At 35.7% G+C, this 22,439-nt stretch overlaps 2 protein-coding genes across 2 annotated transcripts; one reads left to right on the top strand and one right to left on the bottom strand.

Annotated features, from left to right (window-relative positions):
* Positions 1-7,924: 7,924 nt before the first annotated feature.
* On the bottom strand, positions 7,925-8,875 carry LOC122223609 (olfactory receptor 10A7). The gene has a single exon (XM_042944589.1). The coding sequence runs from the start codon at positions 8,873-8,875 to the stop codon at positions 7,925-7,927; it is 951 nt and encodes a 316-aa protein (XP_042800523.1).
* Positions 8,876-19,692: 10,817 nt separating this feature from the next.
* LOC122225400 (olfactory receptor 10C1-like) lies at positions 19,693-20,634 on the top strand. The gene has a single exon (XM_042948311.1). The coding sequence runs from the start codon at positions 19,693-19,695 to the stop codon at positions 20,632-20,634; it is 942 nt and encodes a 313-aa protein (XP_042804245.1).
* Positions 20,635-22,439: the final 1,805 nt, after the last annotated feature.

Genomic DNA, 22,439 nt, shown 5'->3' with positions numbered 1-22,439 from the left:
TCCGATTAAGCATTATAAGCATAAAGGTATTCAGATATTCTGTTTCCTTTGCATGTTTTCCACAAATACCCAACATCGTGGCATTACCATTTTTTCTGTAGATGTTAAATATAGTATATAGCCTATGTTATTTATAGCTATGCTTAATCAATGTTTCATTATACACCTCAGTGACTAAATGGGTGCTTTATGTTCTAACAGATAATTTATAGGGACTATACTGAGAGCTGTGGTATCTAGGGGCAGTATGTTCTAACTGCAGCTAGAGTTCATGCTGAGATCTATGTAGTGATGAGATCCAAAAGGCAAATGGAAATCTAAGCCAGGTAAAAGATTCCAAGAAGAGGATAGAAAACAATATTGGAATATTGAGAATGGAGAGACAGACAAATGAATGCAGAGAGATTTCAATAAATCACGTGGGTAAATAGAAAGGTAAGTAGGAGAAACTGGATGCAATACATGGTTAACATTGACAACTTCTCTGCACCATGCTTTATACTGGGAAAAATCTAGAGTCAAGGGATTGTCTGGAATTAGTCATGAATCTTTTATCACTTTGCCATTTCTACATAACAAAGCTCCCTGAAATTTAGTGTCTGAAAACAACAAGCATTATTATTGTTCATGAGTCTCTGGTTCAGCTAGGCAGTTCTGCTGATATGGACTGGGTTCTCCCACTTCCTGGGGAATCAATTGGCTCTAAGCTAGTCTAGGATGGCCTCGGTAGAGATGAATCAGTTCTACTTCAATAGATGTCTGTCCCAGCAGACTAGCCTTGGTTTGCTCTCATGAGAATTGTGCGGGTGCAAGAGAGGGGGTGGGGGAGGGGAATGCATGCTTGGCTTCTTGATACTGACACTCTGAGTTGTCACAACATTCCTTCTGTCACATCTCTTTGCAAAAGCAAGTCACAGGTCTAGGCTAGATTCAAAGGATGAGAAGCAGACATTTTCCTGCTGAGTGGACTGTGGAGTCACATAGCAAAAGACATGGTCATTTTCCTATCCATCCACCACGCCAGCTCATGAAGAATCACCTAATCACTTTCTTTTTTTTTCTTTTTTTTTTTCTGCTCTGCGCTTCATTCTCCTAATCACTTTAAAAGCCGTTGTGACCATATTGGTCTCCCAGGGCTGCCATAACAAATTACAAACCCGGTGGCTTAAAACAACAGAAATGTATTCTTTCACAATTCAGGAGGCCAGATCTGGTGGCTCTGAGGAACATGTGTTTCTTCTAGCTTCTGGTGGTGGCCAACAGTCCTTGGTACCCCTGGCGAGATCTCTCCAGCTTCTGTCTCCGTCTTTACATGGCTGTTGGTCCTGTGGATCTGTGGATCTTTGCGTCTCTTAATCTCTCCTAAATAATGACAATAGTCATCGGATTTAGGGCCCACTCCAATCTAGTATAACTCTATGTTCACCTGATTACACGTGTAAATGCCCTATTCCAAATAAAGTCACATTCACACATACCCACTTTTAGGACTTCAACTTACCTCTGTGGGGGACGCAATTCGTTTCACAACAGTGATGATATATATTGTGTGGAATATGCTGAAGAGATATCACGTATCCTGATTACCATTAAAATCATAAGCCTATAAATTCATAAAATATAGAAAAGCCCAATCTATAGACGAGTATATAAGAAATAGAGAAACAGTCAACTAGCATTAGAAAAGCTTCCCTCACTTTCTTTTTGGCTTTCCCTGTGGTACCTGGTCAAACACAAGGCATGCTTCTTTTTCAACTTAAAGTTAAGTTCCTTTTGCAAATTGATCCATGAACGTTTTTACCCTATCTCCAACCACTTTGCCGTTTATAAGCCATACATTACTCTTTATTGTTGTCAAATGTTTTATTTCACACGATTTTAGAACTTGCTCCTTTATAGATGATCAAAGTGAGTTTCAAAGAGTTTCTGTCTTGACCAACGTCAACAAGATAGTTAATGAAAGAATCAGCAATGACATCTAGGCTTTTATTTCTATTTTCAACTTTCACTAGTTTTACCTTTCCCCATTTTATCGAGATATAATTGACATATACCACCATGTAAGTTTAAGGTATACAGAATAATGTCTTGACATACATATATGACAGAATGATTACCACAACAGATTCGGTTAACATCAATCACCTCCTACAGTTACAATTTTTTGTCCTTATGATGAGACATTTTAGGCTCTACCTGCTTAGCAACTCTCAAATTTTCCATACTGCGGAATGAACTGCAGTCTAGTTGCCGCACATTGCATCTCCAGTGCTTATTCATCTTATCACTGGAAGTTTACACCTTTTGATCCCCTTTGCCTATTTCCAACCCCTACCCCCTGCCTCTGCTAACAACAAACATCATCTCTTTTTCTCTGAACATTTGTTAGATTTCAAATATAAGTGATTTCAGACAGCGTTTGTCTTTACCTGCCTGACATATTTTACTTAGCATAATGTTCTCAAGTTCCATCCATGTTATCACAAATGGCAGGACTTCCTTCTTTTTTATGGACGCATAGCATTCTATTGCATATACATGTACACACACACACACATACATATACACACACATTTTCTTTATCCATGCATTTGTCATGGATCCTTCAATTGTTTCCACATCCTGGCTATTGTAAGTAATGCTGCAGTGAACATGGGAATGCATATATCTCTTTCACACAGTGATTTCATTTCCATTGGATATGTATCCAGAAGTGGAATTGCTAGGTCATATGGTGGTTCTCCTTTTAATTTTTTTGAGGAAACTTCATACTGTGTTCCATAGTGGCCGTTCCAATTTACATTTCCACAGCAGTGCACGAGGGTTCCCTTTTATCCACATCCTCTACAGTATTTGGTATCTCTTCTCTTTTTTGATGATAGCCACTCTAACAAGTCCAAGGTGCTATCTCATTGTGATTTGAATTTGCATTTCCCTGATGATTAGTGACTTTTAGCACCTTTTCATGTACTTCTTGGCCATGTGAATATCTTCTTTGGAAAAATGCCTATTCAGGTCCTCTGCCCATTTTTAAGTTGGATTATTTGTAGTTTAAGGCTACTGAATTGAATGAGTTCTTTATATATTTTGGCTATTAATCCCTTACCAAGTATATAATTTGCAAATATTTTCTCCTATTCTATAGATTTTTTTTTCATTTTGCTGATGGTTTCTTTTGCTGTGCAAAAGCTGTCTATTTTGATACAGTCCCACTTGTTCATTTTTTATTTGTTACTTTTGCTTGAAGCATTCTATCCAGAAGTCATTGCTAGGACCCATGTCAAGAAGTATTTTCCCTGTTTTCATCTATGAGTTTTATGGTTTCATGTCTTACACTCAAAATTTGAATTTGAGTTAATTTTTGTGAGTGGTGTCAGACAAGGGTCTTCTTTCATTTACGTGTGAATATCCAATTTTCCTACATAATTTATTGAAGTGACTGTCTTTTCTCCATTGAGTATTCTTGACTCCTTGGTCAACTATTCATTGATGTGTATGCATTTTGGTTTTAAAAACTAATATTAGCAACACATATTTGATTTTGCTTTATTCATATGGTTTTTGTTCACATTAACAACTAAAAATTGATTACACAATTATCTTTTTTTTTCTATCACACATTTTTCCATAAATCTGTCAATTGTTTTAGGTAAAGAAAATATATCCAACTAATCTGAAAATTAAAAATATCAAAATAGTTTTTAAGGTCACATCCAAAGGCTTACTTTAAAATTATTTTTGCACTGTGTCCAGATGCCCTTAAAACACATAGGTAAAGTTATTCACTTCTTCTTTATGATGAAGGGCGGTTTTTGTCTCTACATATCAATATATTCCATATATACATATGTGTATGTATTTTTTTCTTCTGGATCTAGAATGTTCCTTTCATAACATTCTGAGCGAGCCATTTTGATAGGAACTTACAGATTAATTTTGTCGGATGACACTTGTTCCCTGACTTGTTTTCTATCCATTAGACGTCTTCATTAAATCAAAGAAAAACAAAGGAATCCAAAAAAACTGAAACTGACTTTTCATGACTTACCCAGGAAACATATTGAAAAGATAGTGAGAAGTATACCGCATCAATCTCTGGACACTGGAGACTGCCACTGTCACTGCAGTCTCGATGGCCCTGGACACTGGGACCCACTGGCTTCAGGTGGATCCCCACTGTCTCCATTTCTTTGCATTGTTAAATCAGAATTCAGTATCTTATCAATTGAGCTTAGCTTACATGCCCACAAACTGGCTGTAAGGGAGTCTGGTAAAATACATACATGACATTCAGATTTCCTCCATGGGAAATGTTTTCTGCCTTCCTTCCCTAAGACTCAAAAAATGAGGAGTCCAGAGGCTAAGCAGTTAGTGAATGATCACTGTTCCCGCCTTTCTGAATGTACCGAATTGTAATAGCACAATGAAAGCTGACATGACTTTGCCACAAATCTGTGCTAGAGATGAGGTTTCATGGAGGATAAATAGCTATTGTGTATTGGATCTTGATTCAAAATAGTGATTATCTGACTACCAAATATGTGGGTTTCATTCCATAATGAATCAACATTGTGAGTGCATTTTATTCTCTTTACTACCTGAAAATCCACAGCACTCACTATCAACATTATTTAATAAAACGAGTTTATAAATGTGCATGTATGTGCATTTTGTAGCATTGATTTTGGTATATTAAGAATTTTGCTTTATGACTTCGTTACGTAATTGTATTTTTACTAAAGCTCTTAAGTTTTGTCTCCTAACCAAATTTAAAACTCCCTTGGGACAGTGTTATTTCCTCCATGTTAAATAAATAAAGCAATTCTATACATTGGATTGGATTCACAAATTTGACTTGATTGTCATTGAAATAAAGCAAGATAGAATTTTTAAGCTATATTTAAATATCAACCACGTTGATAGCTCATTCTTCTTCCCTCAGTTCTCATACATGTGACAAGATTGGATAATACATAAACTGAACTAACCAATTTTTTAAAATTTGTTTGTCTTTTAATATTTTCTTTTGAGAGAGAGAGAGAGAGAGAAAATGAGTGTGTGGGGAGAGCAGAGAGAGAGAAAGGGAGACACAGAATCCCAAGCAGGCGCCAGGCTCTGAGCTGTTAGCACAGAGCCCGATCCAGGGCTCAAACTCACGAAACATGAGATCATGACCCCAGCCTAGGCCGGTCGCTTAACCAACTGAGCCACAGGTGCCCCTGAACTAACCAATTCTTATTTTAGGGGTGCCAGGTTTGGTTTTTGAGGGCATCTTCTGACACTCAAACTGAAAGACATTTGGAGGAGATATTTTCAGAAAAGCTTATAAATGACAATAAGGGGACATATATATAGAAGTGCTCTACGGAATTATAAACGTAAGAAACACTCTTTACAAAATGTTTTTTCACTATCACTAAAAGAGTCAATCATATCACCATAAAGACAATGATAAAAATATCTTTCCAAAGAAAACTCTAGAATACTATTAGTGATGAAAATCTTAGCATTTTGGCGGGCGTGGTGAATTACTTATCAAATCAATACTTTCAATCATCTGTCTGGATATAATAATGACTCTATTAATTGGCTTTTGGAACTCTAAAGAAAAAACCAAGCTGTAAATTGAGGATGACAAGCCTGAAGAGAAAAATGTCTCAGTCTGTGGCTTTATGACTTACACCAATTTTAATGAAACTATATGAAACATGGTAATCGTGTTATAAATTCCTTTCAAGAAGCCAGGGATTATAAATCATATAAGATATGCAATAGATGAGTGACTTATGAAAATTTTGGCTGGCATCTTACAAGAAGAAATCAATTTTACATTTCATTCGAAACATAATATATGCATAACTAAAGCATACCATTTAACATGTGAGATCTGATCCTATATTTTCTGTTATTTTCACAACAGTACTATCAAACACTCAGATAGCATTTACTTGCCATTGACTGTTTTCATAAATTGTTGTGTTATTCTATTCTAGTTTGTATTACGCTAGCTTATTAAATGCATACACATGCACTACTAAACTGATTTTAAAAACTCACAATCTACTCATGAGTCACACACAACTAGTAGAAAAACGTTGCAACAGTCTTACCAGATGGTCACTGAACTTAGTAACATTAATTTTGGGATATATGCATTTAACTTAAAAAACTAAAAGGCCATTGAAGGAGAAAGATTTAAAGAAACTGAGATTTCTTACCCTAAACTCCCAATATAGTCAACGGCTACAAATCTCAGGGAATTGCATTTAAATTAAAATAGTTATCTCAAGTTGCATATTTGTGATGATTTAAATTTTTCCTGGAAATTGACCAAGAATGATGGAGGTTGGTTACCGCTTAAAAACAAGTCTATACAATTTTGAAAAAAAGGCTAATTGCTAATGAAGACTTGGAGCAACAGATATTATTAGATATAAGTTGCATATTCAAAGCCAATGTATCTTTATGCTCTGGGAAATATTACAGTTTCCAAAATTACATTTGACCCAGTCACATTTTGTCTTCTTAGTTGTTTGAAGGCATTTAAGGTGTTAATTAAAAAAAAATCCCATCTATAATCATGCTCTATCTGGATGAAAATGTGACTAGAGATTTTAACACATTACCATATTGAATTTCAAACACAGAAGGGTCTGAATTTAAATTCTTGTGGCTACCTTTCAACAACTCTTTGCCTTGTCGAGAGTCTTAAATTTTCTGATTCCAATATGTCTTTTAGAAAATTAAATGTATAATAAGATCTACCTGTTGGGTTGTTGCATAGACATTTATTAAAGACAGTGACTTGATAGATCATGTTGTCTATTATTATCACTACTCTTTTGGTTTTACTATAGTGTCCAGCAAGTATTTTTTGTTTAAATTCTAATAAGTAAACGTTAATTAGTAAAAATGAATAGATGATTTAGCCAACGATCAAAAAAGTCCAGACCCACATCATCAAATGTTAATATGAAAATAATCTTATTAAATAACTTCATTTAAAACAGCTACGCATATAAACAATTTGAACCATGAATTCTTGACAACTAGAAGTCTCTACCTTTTAATACATATTTTAAAAAGTTAGTAAAACACAGTACATGATTATATTTGCATCACATTAGCTGCAGAATGTGTAGAGGTTTGTGGTGAATATTTTCATTTACACTTCATGATTTTCTATTCTGATTTGTGCCCCACAAGGCTGGCCTTTATATACTGCACCAATAGATATTCTTGCCCTCTGTCTCAGATTTTTTTTAAGTTTATTTATTTCTTTTGAGAGAACAAGAGAGCAAGAGTGGTGGAGGGGAAGAGAGAGAGAGAGAGAGAGAGAGAGAGAGAGAGAGAGAGAGAATCCCAACCAGGCTATGCACTAGCTGTGCAGAGCTAGATGTGGGGCTTCAACTCATAAACTGCAAGATTATGACCTGAGCAGATCAAGAGTTGGACCTCAACCAACTGAGCCACACAGGTGCCCCTCAGATTTGGTTTGATGAAGAACAGGAATCGGCAAATTTGAGAGTCAGGATAGAATAAGACTGGGATGGCTGCCTTCCTCTACTAAAAACCAGAATTCCTGTTGAGTGACTTTTATTTATTGTAGTAGGATCATCCTGGTTCCAGTTAATACTCCTCTTTGTCCCTTCAGGGCAAGAGATATGGAATTTCCAACCTATGAGCTATGTGACAGTTATCTAACTCCATCCCCCAATTTGTTAAGAGCCCCCTCATTAATATTCTCTCAATGATTCCAATTTGAAAGTACCATCCATCTCTTGCTGAGACTCAGACTGATACACTGAGATCCACCCATCACAGTGATACTGACAAAATCAAAGCAAATCTTATATTCTTTTAAGCTTTCGTCAGTGGGTCCTGCTGCCCCTGCTTTGCTTAGAAACACTCTAGACAATAGAATTCAAAACACATCTAACTTCTGCAAGACTTTTTGAGTGACTGTCCTCTTGACAGCCCCCTTCACTTCATTGTTCCTTAGGCTGTAGATGATCGGATTTAACATAGGAGTGATGACAGTGTATGACAATGACACTAGCTTCTTGCTTTCAGGGGACTGGCTGGATTTGGGCCGTAGGTAGGTCAAGCTGGCGGTTCCATAGAAAAGGGATACCACAATGAGGTGTGATGAACAGGTGGAGAATGCCTTCTGGCGACCAGTAGCAGATGGCATCCTGAGGACAGTTGTGATAATGCGGATGTAGGAGACCAAAATGAGGGAAAAAGGAAACATAATAAACAGTAGTGTGGAGGCAAGTGCTTGCATTTCATACATGCTTGTATCCTGAGTGACTAGTTTCAACACCGGAGGACCATCACAAAAAAAGTGGTCTATGGTATTTGGTCCACAGAAAGGAAGGGCCATCAACCAAGCTGTTTGTAGCATAGAGACAGGAACACCAGACATCCAAGAGCCGACAGCCATCCACAAGCACAGGGACCTATTCATTATGACTGAATAACGGAGAGGGTTACAGATGGCCACAAAGCGATCATAAGCCATCATAGACAGAAGAAAACATTCAGAGCTGCCAAAGAAGAAGAAAAAATACATCTGAGCACCACAGCCTACAAAAGAGATGATTTTCCTTGGAGACACTAGATCTACCAGCATCTTCGGCACCATGACCAAGGTAAAACAGACTTCGAGAAGCGATAGGTTTCGGAGAAAGAAGTACATGGGTGTTTGAAGAGCAGGATCCACACTGGTAACTGTGACGATAAGGAAGTTGCCCAACAAAGTGACTGTATAGATGACCAGGAACAAAATAAAGAGGGAAACTTGCATCTCAGGGTTATTTGTAAAACCGAGAAGAAGAAATTCAGTGACTCTGGTGTGATTTTCACAAATCATATCTCAGACTAGTTTCTCTGTAAGAATCAAATATGTGCATGAAAGGATATTGTTTAAATACAGGTATAATCTCAAATATATCAATAAAATCCATAAAAGCATCACTGTGCTCAGGCATCTCATCGTTCTATTCCTCTGATGCAGAAATAATGTTTACAATAAAATATAAGCAAGAGCAAAGAAATATTTTGCATGACTCCTACTAATTGCTTACCACGTAGGTGCAGTTTTGTTTTTGTTTTTGTTTTTTTGTCAGTAGTCACAGCCTGCAGCTCATGTTCTTCATCAGAGGCATGCTGTTGTCAGGATTAAGTAGAAGTAGTTCAGGCAGACGATATTTAAAATAGAATCATCTACTAATTTTTTAAAATATGAAATAAATCCAGGGAACAAAAAGAGAAATTATGGGTGATTTGACTTTTGGAATCTTTTAGTATATAGATTGCATGTTTATAAGAATGGAGTGTGTACTCCACACCATCATCTTCTATGTACATATACATTTACATATACGTTTACATGTACACACACGTATGTATATATGAAAAACAACTGATAAACATAGTAAAAAATAAGCATAACTTACATGTTTGATTTTGGTGTTTTTCTGTAATCTTCCTGGGGCTACTAACTTATGTGATTTTTAATAGTGTCTCTTGAACCATAATTTGACTTCCCTGGGCCCCTATTTCTACTACTGACATAAGTGTGGTCCTATTATTTGTGTTGGGCTTAAAAATCCTTCTGAACAATTATGACTTTGAATAGAGAAGTCCTCCTTCCAAATTCAGTTATCATTAAGTAGCGATGGGTAGGATGTTGAACTAGGGTTCAACAAAAGACCACAAGGGAAAGCAAAATAGAGAAATTTATTACTCACTGGTCCTGGAGGAGGCACACAGCTCACTCAAGGTGCCACATGAGGAAGTCAAGGCACAGTGCAGGCAGAGAGAGTGAAGCAGGAGCTGGTGCACATACTTGTATTAGAATGAGAGTGGGGTACTTTGGGGTTCCCTGGCTAAGGCCAGTTTGGTCAATTTAGACCAAAAAGAGCATGACTTGGGTATGCTTTCTTGGGGTTTTTATCTAAGGGCTAAGGAGAAAGCCCCAGGAGACAGGGGAATCTATGATTTATCACAAAGGCGGTTGGGGAATCATATCAGGAGCTTATATTTACTTGTGATTCTGGGCTGTTACCTAAGGTTTGCATTCAAGCGGCAGGTTGGGGGGTGGGGAGGTTAATACCAGTTCAAGGGCCCTGCAGGCAATCTGGCTACCCCAAAAAGATGTCAAGTCAGCAGCATTATGAGGTAGTTTAGCTAAACTCTGAGTAGACTGTCAATCATTTCCAAAACTGCATGGTCAGAAGTGAGTTAGTCACTATTGTGCGTCCACTAAAAATCTAGCCATAAAAGTATTCACTCATTTATTATGAACTCAATTGCTATATCTTATTTAGAATTAAGTATTGTGACCAAAAGTAGAATTAGCATAGCAGACATTAGTAATGTCAGAAACATATTGGAAAAATAATTACTCATAATGCTACGTTGAGACTGAGATGAACAATGTTTTTTTTTTTAATAGTGGGGTTAGGTGAATATTGGATCTACTATTTTACAGTACACTTTCTAATTTAATTCAGAAAAATACTTAACTACTTCCTTCTATAGTAAAAATATTTAAAACAGATTTCCCCTCTGAAAGAAAGGAGCTGAAAACTCACAGCTTCTGGATCCATTCTGAAATAAGTGGCTCATTCGAAGAATTCTGCTTTAATTCCATCCCAAATATATGTACTTGTGGTACTCACTCACTTGTCTATTTTGCTTACTCTAAGTTCTGAAGCCAACTTCCTCAGTAGCATAAGCAAAGGAATGTTGGTGCTCCCACACTCTCCATTCCCCTAGAAGTCCCAGCATCACAGGGACAGATGTAACGGTAATTGTGCCCATTAGCCTCTCACCATTATTGCAAAACATACTTCAATACCATTCTCATCATCAGTGAAAGAACAACAACATTGTTGTTGGTACATTTAGCAAAACTGATAAAAAGCTTCACATGTATTTTCATGCTCACCAGCATTTTCCAACAATTCTATACTTGTCATGGCACTAAAATTACTCCATTATTTGGAGAAAAATAAAAATATGAGAGTTGATGAAAGTATCCATATTTTGTTGAAATTTATTCATTTATATTTATTATATTATGATTTTTAGTGTATGTCTAAAATGCCTGAGCCACTACCGCCCCTCAGAACTCTGATATTGATGCCACAGAAAGCAATGCTAGGTTGAATGGCTGAACTTTGAGTGATCAAGCTCTACAATGTACCATCCATGGTCTCTAATGTAAAATAAGAATAAGGCTATCCAAGAAAATCACCATTTTCTTGATTGCTTGAAAATTAGTGTTGTAAATTTTTCACCATGCCTGGGCACATTTAAATTCAAAATTTTGGAAAATTAGGGGTTGATAATATCATAGAATGTGTCTCCAAGTGTTCCTCTCATTCCTGCTATAATCCTAAAAACCCTACTGACTACATTGCATACATCCTCTTTGGGAAAGATTTGTCAGCAGTGATTACAAGCAATACCACAGATTTATATTATCTTTTTTAAAATTCGCAAACTGTGACCGAATTGCCATGATTACTACATGCTCTAGAGAATATAAAATTTTACTTGCTGCATAGCATTTTGATAACTTAATGACATTTACTTAAGTCCACTAATTTAGCTGGCTATATCTCAGGAGTCCAAAGAGCTCTTTCACTTCTTACTAAGCTGGTCAGCTTCCAACATTTCTGAAGAAACAGACTTTACCTTTCATTCTAGCCAGGTTTCTCCCAAATATATATTTTCCCATTAAAAAATTGATTATGTATCTTTGCAATTACATCATCAGTATTTGGAACACCAGACAAAACTGAAATAATCATTACATGTCTCTTACCGGAACAGTACAACACAAAGTGTAGTTAGTTAATTGGAAAATGAATGAACCCAGTCTCTGAATTGAAAAGACTTTGCATGGTTGTAATCCACAGCATTCCTTGAGTACACAACTCTCATTTTTTTCTTCATACTCATTTCTTTACCATTCTATAGCTTTCTAGACAGAACAAGGACCCCATTATTTTTTGTTTTATTTTAATAAATTATAAGCTTATTCCTTTTTCCATAAAGTCCTATATTTACTTGTCTTAAAATGTTTTTATTATACACAGATATGCAGATAACATGAGTTTTTTTTTAATTGAGGGAAGAAATAAGCCATAAAGAATATCTGGATATATCTTACCAAATAAAACCTTATATTTCTTCTTTAATTAGAAGTTTAATGACAATTTTAAAGATACATAATTTTGCTTATTGCTTCAAATTTTCAGAACTAAGCAAATACCTTGGACACACTAACCTGCTTTGCAATGGCACTAAGTGGTGGATATATTTTAGTAGTAATATTTAAAAGTGTGACTGGCTTTGGGGAAATGACCCAAGGGATATTAGAAGGAACTACTATTAATTACACACCTGTTTAAATCTCATAGTGGAGAATGTAGAATTTTCATGAAACTGTCTATATTTTTTAAGGTATAATGACTGCAATTCAATATGTATTTTTCAATAATAGATACTTTGTGGTGGGTCTATTGGGCACACTGGTCAAATCCCTCAGGATTACAACTATTAATATGCCAAGACTGTATAAGGAACAGAGATTTTCATTTTCCCTGTAAGATTTTTGTACTTTTTATGGAATAGATTTTGGTCCAATACTGACAAAAGAGATTTGTACTACGTCCTTGAAACTTACATGATTTTTAAATTTCAAATTTTAATTCATTTGTAAATGTGATCTTAAACATATATTTTTCTAGTAATAATCATTTCAGATGATTAAACACCTCAAGTTAAGCTGATAATTGGCTCGTATTTTATTGCAGTCTTATACCCTAAATAGTTTGGCTGTTGGTTTATTTTAATAGGAGAACACTGTAGACAGTACCAAATTTCATATAACATTCCATGGAAGTAGTATCTTATAATGTCTAAGTTAATGCCATAAAAAAGTAAGTAATTTTTTTTTCTTTTTTAATACTTGGAATATTTTATTTTTGGAATTTCTAAAGCTATTTCAATTTACTAGATAGAGACAACTACCCACTAAATACACTGTGTAAGCTCAGTGTGTAAGTGTCCAATTGCCACTTTACAGTAGTCTAGCTCCTGGCCAGTTCCTAGAGTCAGCTTGTACAACACATCCCCTGAGCATATGTTACTGCCACCTTGTGAGTCATTCATCATAACTATTTTAGCTGATAATTTTCCAGTTGTTACACATTTGCATTTGCCTGAAAAAACATCAGTGATTCTTTTCCATAGATTTTTTTCTTCACCTACGAAGTGACAGGCACTGTGCTAAACAGCAGGTTTGAAGGGTACACTAGACACGGATGCCCATCTCAAAAAGATTGCATTATAATTCTAATTTAACAAAATTCACTTTTTATCTTCACATGTTTATTGTTTTTTTCTTCCATAGATATTTCACACCCCTTCAAAAACTTTTTACAAAACTCAACCATAATCGCTAATAGTGGTTACATGAATCTACACATGCAATAAAATGGTATAGAGCCATTCACGTGTATTCACATTTTGTAAAATGTCAACTTAGTGTGTTTGATATCCCGCTTTATGTTTAACTAAAATGTGCACGTGACCACCCTGTACTATCTTTGCAACTTCTTGTGAATCTGTATCATTTATAACCATGAAATTCATTTTGAAAGAGTAAAGAATGAAGATATGTCAGCAGGATAGGCTATCTAGTGGCTCTTGAATAAAGATAAAGTATGTCCTTACATTCGTCTAGGATTTGGTCCATAGATTTCAGTTTTGGAATTTCAATATGTGCATTAATCCTGAGGAATCCAAGTTCTTAGAAGGTGATGAACACAAATTAAACTCACACCAAATGTGGTGTGTAAATGTGAAAAGTGTGTAAACACTTAAGATGTGTAAAATCTATTTGTGTGCTTTAAACTGAGAGATGTATCTTTTAAAAAAATGTAATGAATATAGTTTACACGTTTCATTTTTTTTAACTTAAATAAAATCCTCCCAACGTGGGCTTTGAACTCAGGACCCCAAGATCAAGAGTTGCATTCTAAGAGTAATTTCTAAGAATTCACGTGATTAGATTGAGCCAACTCAGATTTCTCAGAATAATCTCCCCATATTAAAGTCTCTAGTATTTTTACATCTACAAAATGCCTTTTTTCCATACAAGTTAACATATTCACAGCTTTGGGGGCTTAGGGCATGGACATCTTTGAGGAGCCATTGATCTTCCTGCCATGTTGACTTGCCAAAAACATTATCTGGAATTCATAAAATTCCTAATTAAAGTGCAATTCATATGTTTGCTTTTAATTACAACAAGAAATAATGACAATTCATCCCTAGAATTTTCAAAACAATAGTAAGTTAAACCCAATGAAAATGGAAGGAAAGCGTGCCTGGGTGACTCATAAAGTGTCTGTTAAGCCTCCGATTCTTGTTTTTGGCTCAGGTCGTGATCTCATGGTCGTGAGATCAAACCCTGCATCAGACTCCACACTGAACATGGAGCCTTCTTGGGATTCTCTTTCTCCCTTTCTCCCTACCCCTCCCCTGCTAGTGCTTGCTTGCTCCCTTTCTCTGTCTCTTTCTCAAAATAAATAAAACATTTTAAAAAATGAAATAAATTTGGGGCATATCAGTGGATCAGTCAATTAAGCATCTGACTTCGGCTCAGGTCATGATCTCCTGGTTCATGAGTTTGAGTCCCGTGTCAGGCTCTGTGCTGACAGCTCAGACCCTGGAGCCTGCTTCGGATTCTGTGTCTCCCTCTCTCTGTGCTCCTCCTTCTCTCATGCTCTGTCTCTCTTTCTCTCCCTAAAAGTAAAAATAAACATTAAAAAAAATGTTTTTAATAAAAAATGAAATAAATAAAAAAAAAGAAAATGGAAGGAAACAAATTACAAAGAAAACATCAGAGATTAGTGAAACAAAATGTTATGTACAGAGGAGAATATTAGTGGACCCAGTATTGATCTTTGAAAAGATAAAATTTGGCAATGTTCTGGCAAGATACACTCAGAAAATAAAGCAAATAATAAAAAAGTAATAAATAATAAATAAAAGGTATCTCTATTCAGGTATTCCAAATTAAAAAAGAATGAGTGTCAAATAAAGATAACGCTGAGGAAAAAAAGATAGTTTTCCAAAACTGACTCAAGAAAAAATGGATAACTGGATTAGACATACAATTTTGTAAAAGATGAATCAGTAGTCAAAAGAATTTCCCCCCAAAATAGACCCAGATGACTTCACCAGAAAATTCTACCAGACAATTTACAACAAAACAAACACAAAAACACACAATCAAGTCTTTCACAAACTGTTTTTGTGTGTAATAATAGAAGAGATGTTAGTACAGTAAAACCTTGGTTTGCGAGCATAAGTTTTTCTGGAAAAGTGCTTATAATCCAAAGCACTTGTATATCAAAATGAATTTCCCCCCAAGAAATAATGGAAACTCAGATGATTCATTCCACAACCCAAAAATATTCATATAAAAATGATTGCAATACTGCAATATAATGCAAAATAATAAAGAAAATACAAAGTGTAAAGAAAAATTAATCTGTGCTTACCTCTGAAAAAAAGCTTTATGGCTGGTGTGAGGGAGACAAGAGAGTTTGTGTAGAACAACTTTCACTATGACTAGTGGAATCAGTGCTTTCTATTGACTTAATGGAATCTTTTTCTTTTTGTGCAACTTTAACAAGGAACCCAGACAATGACACTTGTTTTTGCCTCCTTTTGAGGATTTCACAGAAATGTGACATTGCACTGTTGTTAAACAGATTCATCGCTGGCACTACAGCCTTATTCATGTGGTTCCTTTCTACAAAATTTTGCCCTGTTTCTCACATTTTACCCTTCTCCCTAATCTCGTTTGAAGTGAAGGATTCCTCCGCCTTTTTCTCCTTCTTCTCTGCGGACAAGATGCAAATGTAAACTTCTTACAAAATCTTGCAATTTCGGTCACTCGCATACCGTGTTTGTATTTCTCGATGATTTCCTTCTTAATTTCCACTAAAATAACCTCCTTCTTCTTACCATCTTTCTTTTCAACCTTTTTTCTGCATGGGGGCCATTGTATATGTTCACATGGATGTTGACTACAGTACAGTATTAATAAACTCTTTTAATATACTGTATATAATGTAACTGGCAATAAGGCAGCAGAGGAAAAGGTCTATATCTGCTGGCAGCCTGACCTAGAGGGAAGCAAAGCATTGCTAAGCTTACTCTTGTATGGAAAAGCAAAGGACTGTCCATAGGTCCTTTGAAATGACAAAAAATACACGAGTGCCCGTTGTGGGCACCTTCCAACGTTCTGAAAAATCACTGATTTCTGCCAAACACTGAGGCCTGAGACCAAAAATCTGAGCATGGGAGATGATCACCCACAATCCCACAGAGAGAAAGAGAGAGAATCCCCTTTATACTAAACATGAATGAGATTTTGAGATTTTGTCCATGGAATTTTGTTCAAATACACTTCATCTTTAATATGTTTATCATAATGTAATAACAGAAAAACAAATTTTTTTATTTTTCATTATGTTTATAGGTTGTGGTGATTAAATGGGTAAAACATTATTAAAAATCACCTAGCTCATGTCCTGACACTGAGGAACCATATAGTAATAGTTGCTATCACTTTACTAATAACTGATAAGCTTTGATAAAATTCACGGTATTGTAACTTAATTAATTAATCTTATTAAAAGACTATCTAAATACTGTTGCAAATGCTAAGTTACTCTTTATCTCAAATCAAACATTGTAAGTCCTAGAAGCACAGATCTTATTATGATAAATGGCTGTTTGTAATTTTCTACCCTGAGATGTTCATAGTTTTCTAAGTTAGTACTTTAATTCAAATATTAAAATATATGTTATATCATTTTATTTCCAAAATAAGCACTAGAGAGCTTTTTTTCAGATGGTTCCTTCACACCAGATACGGCATATGGTTCTCCATCTTAAAAACATAATGAATAACAATAATAAGTAATCTTATCCTGTCTTTTGTTTTTCTCTAGGTATCACCCTGTCTATCTCTTCCCCTTCATGAGCAAACTTCTCCCACATGTTGCTGCCACTGGTTTCTTTTTTTATTTTTCTTTTCAATATTTGAAGTTTATTGTCAAATTGGTTTCCATACAACACCCAGTGCTCATCCCAAAAGGTGCCCTTTTCAATACCCATCACCCACCCTCCCCCCCCCCCCCACCCCCCATCAACCCTCAGTTTGTTCTCAGTTTTTTAGAGTCTTTTATGCTTTGGTTTTCTTCCACTCTAACCTCTTTTTTTTTTTCCTTCCCCTCCCCCATGGGTTTCTGTTAAGTTTCTCAGGATCCACATAAGAGTGAAACCATATGGTATCTGTCTTTGTCTGTATGGCTCATTTCACTTAGCATAACACTCTCCAGTTCCATCCACGTTGTTACAAAGGGCCATATTTCATTCTTTCTCATTGCCATGTAGTACTCCATTGTGTATATAAACCACAATTTTTTTTATCCATTCATCACTTGATGGACATTTAGGCTCTTCCCATAATTTGGCTATTGTTGAGAGTGCTGCTATAAACATTGGGGTACAAGTGCCCCTATGCATCAGTACTCCTGTATCCCTTGGGTAAATTCCTAGCAGTGCTATTGCTGGGTCATAGGGTAGGTCTATTTTTAATTTTTTGGTCTAGTTTAATTCTGTTTTCCAGAATGCATCCACTGGTTTCTTTCACTTTTTTATTTCTATTTACCCATAAATAACTTCAGTCTGTTTCATGCTCTTAACTGTCTTTCCCTTGCTGTGCAGAAACGTTTTTATTTGATGTAGTTCCACTTGTTTATTTTTGCCTTTCTTGCCTGTGCTTCAAAAATCATTAAGACCAATTTCAAAGAGGGATATTATTTAGCCATAAAAAAATAAAGAAATATTGCCAATTGTGACAACATGGACGGACTCGGAGGGCATTAGGCTAAGTCAAATAAGTCAGAAACAGAAGGACATACACCATATGATCTCAGTTATGTGGAGTCTAAAAAAAATTGAACTCGAAACAGAGAGTAGAATGAGTTGGGGAGTGGGAGAAATGGATAGATGTTGATCAAAGGGTAAAAGCTTTCAGTTATAAGATGAATAAGTTTGGGGATATAATGTATATAGCATGATGGTATTAGTTAATAATACTGCATTGTATACTTGAACTTTGCTAAGACAACATATCCTAAGCTTTGTCATCACACTCAAAATGATAACAATGCATGGTGATTTAGGTGTTCATTATCCTAATTGTGAAAATTATTTCACAATTATATGTATATTATATGTAATTGTCATGTGTAAACTTTAAATATGTAAAATTTTATTTTCCAATTATATCTCCATAAAACTAGAAACAAAATTTAAAAATGTGTTATGTTTGAAAATAAAAATTCTCAGAATGAATGAGTTTTTCCACTTCTTGAGGAAGTGCAGAAAACACATTGTTCACGTTTCTGACAAATTATTTTAATTAGAAACATTCAAAATTAGGAATTGCCCTGTTAAGGTCTCTTTATTTATGTTGTTAATTTCCACATAGATAATTAAGTGAAAGCCATCTGTGGTGTTAATGGAGCTTCTTTGTCCCTGCACCGTGTCTACAATATCACAAAGACCTGAACAGTCACTGTCCATTTGAGGAGCTTAAAGAAGATTACCATGGCAAACATTCATAAATCCAATAATTAGTTCAATTGCATAATGGAAATCCATTAGAAAATTTTCATTTTACACATTGAAACTTAACTGATGTAACTAACAGTAATAGATTCTCTCTGGAAAATGTGTTCAAAAAATGAAAACGAAATTTACATCGAATGTTCATTGTTGTTTCTGAAGAAATCCCTCTTGAGAGAAATCTAATTAAACTGTGCAGTGAATACAATCCCTTCGGTCTTTAGTCAGAATAAAAATACTGCCTATTCCACCACCAGTTTGGAATTGTAGAAAGTCTGGAAGACCAACAGGGAAAAGAAAATTCACCTTATGGTTCTAGGTATGTTCCCCTATTCATAATTTCCTGTAAAATTACACTGAGGTTGTGGAAAGAAGATTCTGTTAGTTTTGGTTTCCATGGATTTTACCTGCCTAATCATTTGATTATTTTTTTCAAATCTAAATGAGTAACTTCATGTATGCAAATAAATAGATACATGGCTGGAAATATACTCCCTTCTGAACCCTTAATTGTGGCTTGAAGAAAAGTGTGGAATTCAGAACCTAAATATAGCACTTTTGTATTTTACTCTTTACGCTTAAGTTTTGTGTAACTTTTTCAATAGAATATCTTCCCATATTGCTTACATATACCCTGTGTATAGGATTAGAATATCAATAAGATAAAAACAAAAATTAGATTATATAATTTAAAGCCATTGTTTTCTTTTAATTTTTGTGAAAACACCACAAGATCTAGAAAACAAAATCAGGAAGAAAACTGCATCTATTTTAATTGGGCATTTATTTAGAAATATTTATCAAAATAAATCCAAATGTTTAGGTTCTCACGTAGGACCATTGATCCTACGAGAGCTCCTTTGCTGGGGTTTGATAGGCAACCATGGTGGTCTGGATTCCCTTCAGGATTACCTGTCCTCTCTGTTGTCTCCACAGATGTCTGGCTCTGAGCCTACAATGAGTGGAAATCAGTCCCTCTGCACCAAATTCACATTTGTGGCTTTTTCCTCTCTAGCAGAGTTACAGCCTGTGCTCTTCGTTGTGTTCTTACTCATTTACTTGTTTACTGTGGGAGGAAACCTCATCATCATCTCCCTGATCTGGGTCTCCACTTCCCTACACACTCCCATGTATTTCTTCCTGGTTAACCTCTCCTTCCTGGAGATGTGCTACATCACCAGTGTGGTGCCTCAGATGCTGGTGCATCTGCTGATGGAGACCAAGACTATAAGTGTGGGTGGTTGTGCAGCTCAGATGTACACATTTGCCATCTTGGGACTGACAGAATGCTCCCTGCTAGCAGCCATGGCTTATGATCGCTTTGTAGCTATTTGTTACCCGCTGCATTATACACTCTTGATGAGCCCTCGCATGTGTTTGATATTGGCTACAGCGTCTTGGACCACTGGGGTGGTGGTGGAGTCAGCCCAGATCACCTGGATCTTCAGTCTTCCCTTCTGCGGAACAGGAAAGATTCAGCACTTTTTCTGTGACATCATGCCTGTAATGAAACTGGCTTGTGTTGATACCTCCCACAATAGGATTGTGATGTTTGTTCTCTCCATGATCTTCATCATGACTCCCTGTTTGCTCATCTTGTGCTCCTACCTGCGAATTCTTGTAACCATCTTGAGAATCCCTTCAGCAGCTGGCAGACACAGAGCTTTCTCCACTTGTTCATCTCATATCTTGGTTGTTTCTCTGTTCTATGGCACTGCCTTGTTCACTTATATCCAACCAAAGACTGTACACACTCCAGAAACAGACAAAGCAACTGCACTCATGTACACAGTGGTCACCCCTGCTCTGAATCCTGTTATCTATACCTTGAGGAACAAGGAAGTAAAGGAAGCCTTTCAAAGGGTAACACAGAGGAATCCTCTTAGACAAATGGCCTAACCCAGCCATAGTGGATGAAACATATACTAATATACAGATAAGTTAGTTACCCAAGGTTTTATGATGCATCTACCAATATACATTGTCCTTAAAGTATTTGTACCATCCAACTAGGAAACACTTATGAATGTTGTACATTTTTTCAATGTGTTTAAGCAAAAGGGAACTATGTAGTAGGGTCTGCAAATTATTTATCTTTCGTTCACAAGCATTTCCTGTGTCCTGGACACTATTCATTTTTTCCTTCTCCATAAGTACTAGGATTAAGCTTGGTATCCTTTACACCACTTTACTGAGGAACTGAAATATTATTGTGGAGAATGTTAAAAATGAATAGGAAGCAATTAGCAGCTTTTTAGTGTCAAACATAGGCTGTTAGGATTTAAGTTCTTAAGTGGAGTACACTCCCTAATTACTTAGCTCTCTATACCTAAAAATCATGCATCTTAAATTATAAATTGTTAATAAATACTGTTGAGTGTTATACACTATAACACAACTCTAAGTATTTAAGGTAAGTGTTTAAAATGTCTAACTTGTAAATCCAGTGGCACCCTGATTCTTTATTCAAAACTAGATTCTTCCCTTGCTCTTATTCACTTAGTGTTTGGTTTTTCATATGAATCAAGTTTTAGAAAAACTCTTCCTAAGTGACATTCATTCTTGTTACTCCCATTCTAAGCCTTATTTAAATGTATATGTTTGAATATAATTTCCTTTAGGAGCTGACCATTTATTCTAGCTAATTAATTATATTATTTTTGACCCTGAATTATCAAGAACAGGACTCCCAAAATAAATAACTTTTAAACAAAAGCTGGTTTCTTATGGCAACTTTGGAGAAGTGAGGTGACCAAAATAATTTAAATGTTCAGTAATATTTTGTAGAAATTAGAGTTAACATTTTATTTTTATCTTAGTGTTTTCACCCTGTAGTCAAATCTTAATACCAGTGCAAGCAATTTATTTGGAAGGACTCAGAAGTGAGAAAATGATACAAGCAAGGGAAGACAGCCACTAAATTGCCCATTATTATGCCAGGTACCATAAAAGGCCACTAAAATTTATTCTTACAAGGGAAATCGTGTAAAGCACAATCCTAAAATGTATTGACATATAGGCCTGTGTACATACACACCTATCATACACATTGATTGAAGGTTGATCTTAGGGAGCATTAACTCTGACAGTAATACTTAGCTGCTAACTGTTGCAAACTTCTGGAAATGCCCTCAAGAACAGTGATTTGGATTTGTGACATCTGGAAAGTATCTGGCATTGGATCTTAAGATGGCAAGTTGGAGGGATATAAGAGGTAAGACTGTCAGTGAAATCTACCCATTTATTTTCCAGAAAGATTTGAGATACTTGTATTTGTGATAGTAAAGAAGGTAAAGTATATGTGTGAATTGGAATGAATATAAAATAAGAATTTTATATTTCAGTAATTATATTTCTGTGTTGTATTTTCTGGCTCTGTTTGTAGAATGGTAGTTCCTCAAAGGCCGGTGCTAGAGCTATACATCACAGTTCTGATATATAACATACTCATAATTAGGGATGAGAAACATATTAAAGATGAAGTGTATTTGAACAAAATTCCATGGACAAAACCCCCAAATCTCATTAATGTTTAGTATAAAGGGGATGCTTTGTATTGGAAGATACATAAGGAGTTACTCGAGTTCTTCTAGCCAGTGAGCCTGCATATCCAAAACAACAGTAGTAGTAAGAAACAAAAGGGGCCTGGAAGCATTGTTCAGCCCACAAGAAAGGTTGATTTTCTTTTTCTTTTTAACATAATT

This window comes from Panthera leo, chromosome B4 (genome assembly GCF_018350215.1).
Source record: "Panthera leo isolate Ple1 chromosome B4, P.leo_Ple1_pat1.1, whole genome shotgun sequence".
Classification (NCBI taxonomy): Eukaryota; Metazoa; Chordata; class Mammalia; order Carnivora; family Felidae; genus Panthera; species Panthera leo.
The sequence above is the reverse complement of the archived record's forward strand: the minus strand, read 5'-3'. Positions and strand labels throughout refer to the sequence as shown.

Bases quoted from the DNA above. Each gene is read 5' to 3' on its own strand.
- LOC122223609 (XM_042944589.1), bottom strand. From the start codon at position 8,875: ATGATTTGTGAAAATCACACCAGAGTCACTGAATTTCTTCTTCTCGGT.
- LOC122225400 (XM_042948311.1), top strand. From the start codon at position 19,693: ATGAGTGGAAATCAGTCCCTCTGCACCAAATTCACATTTGTGGCTTTT.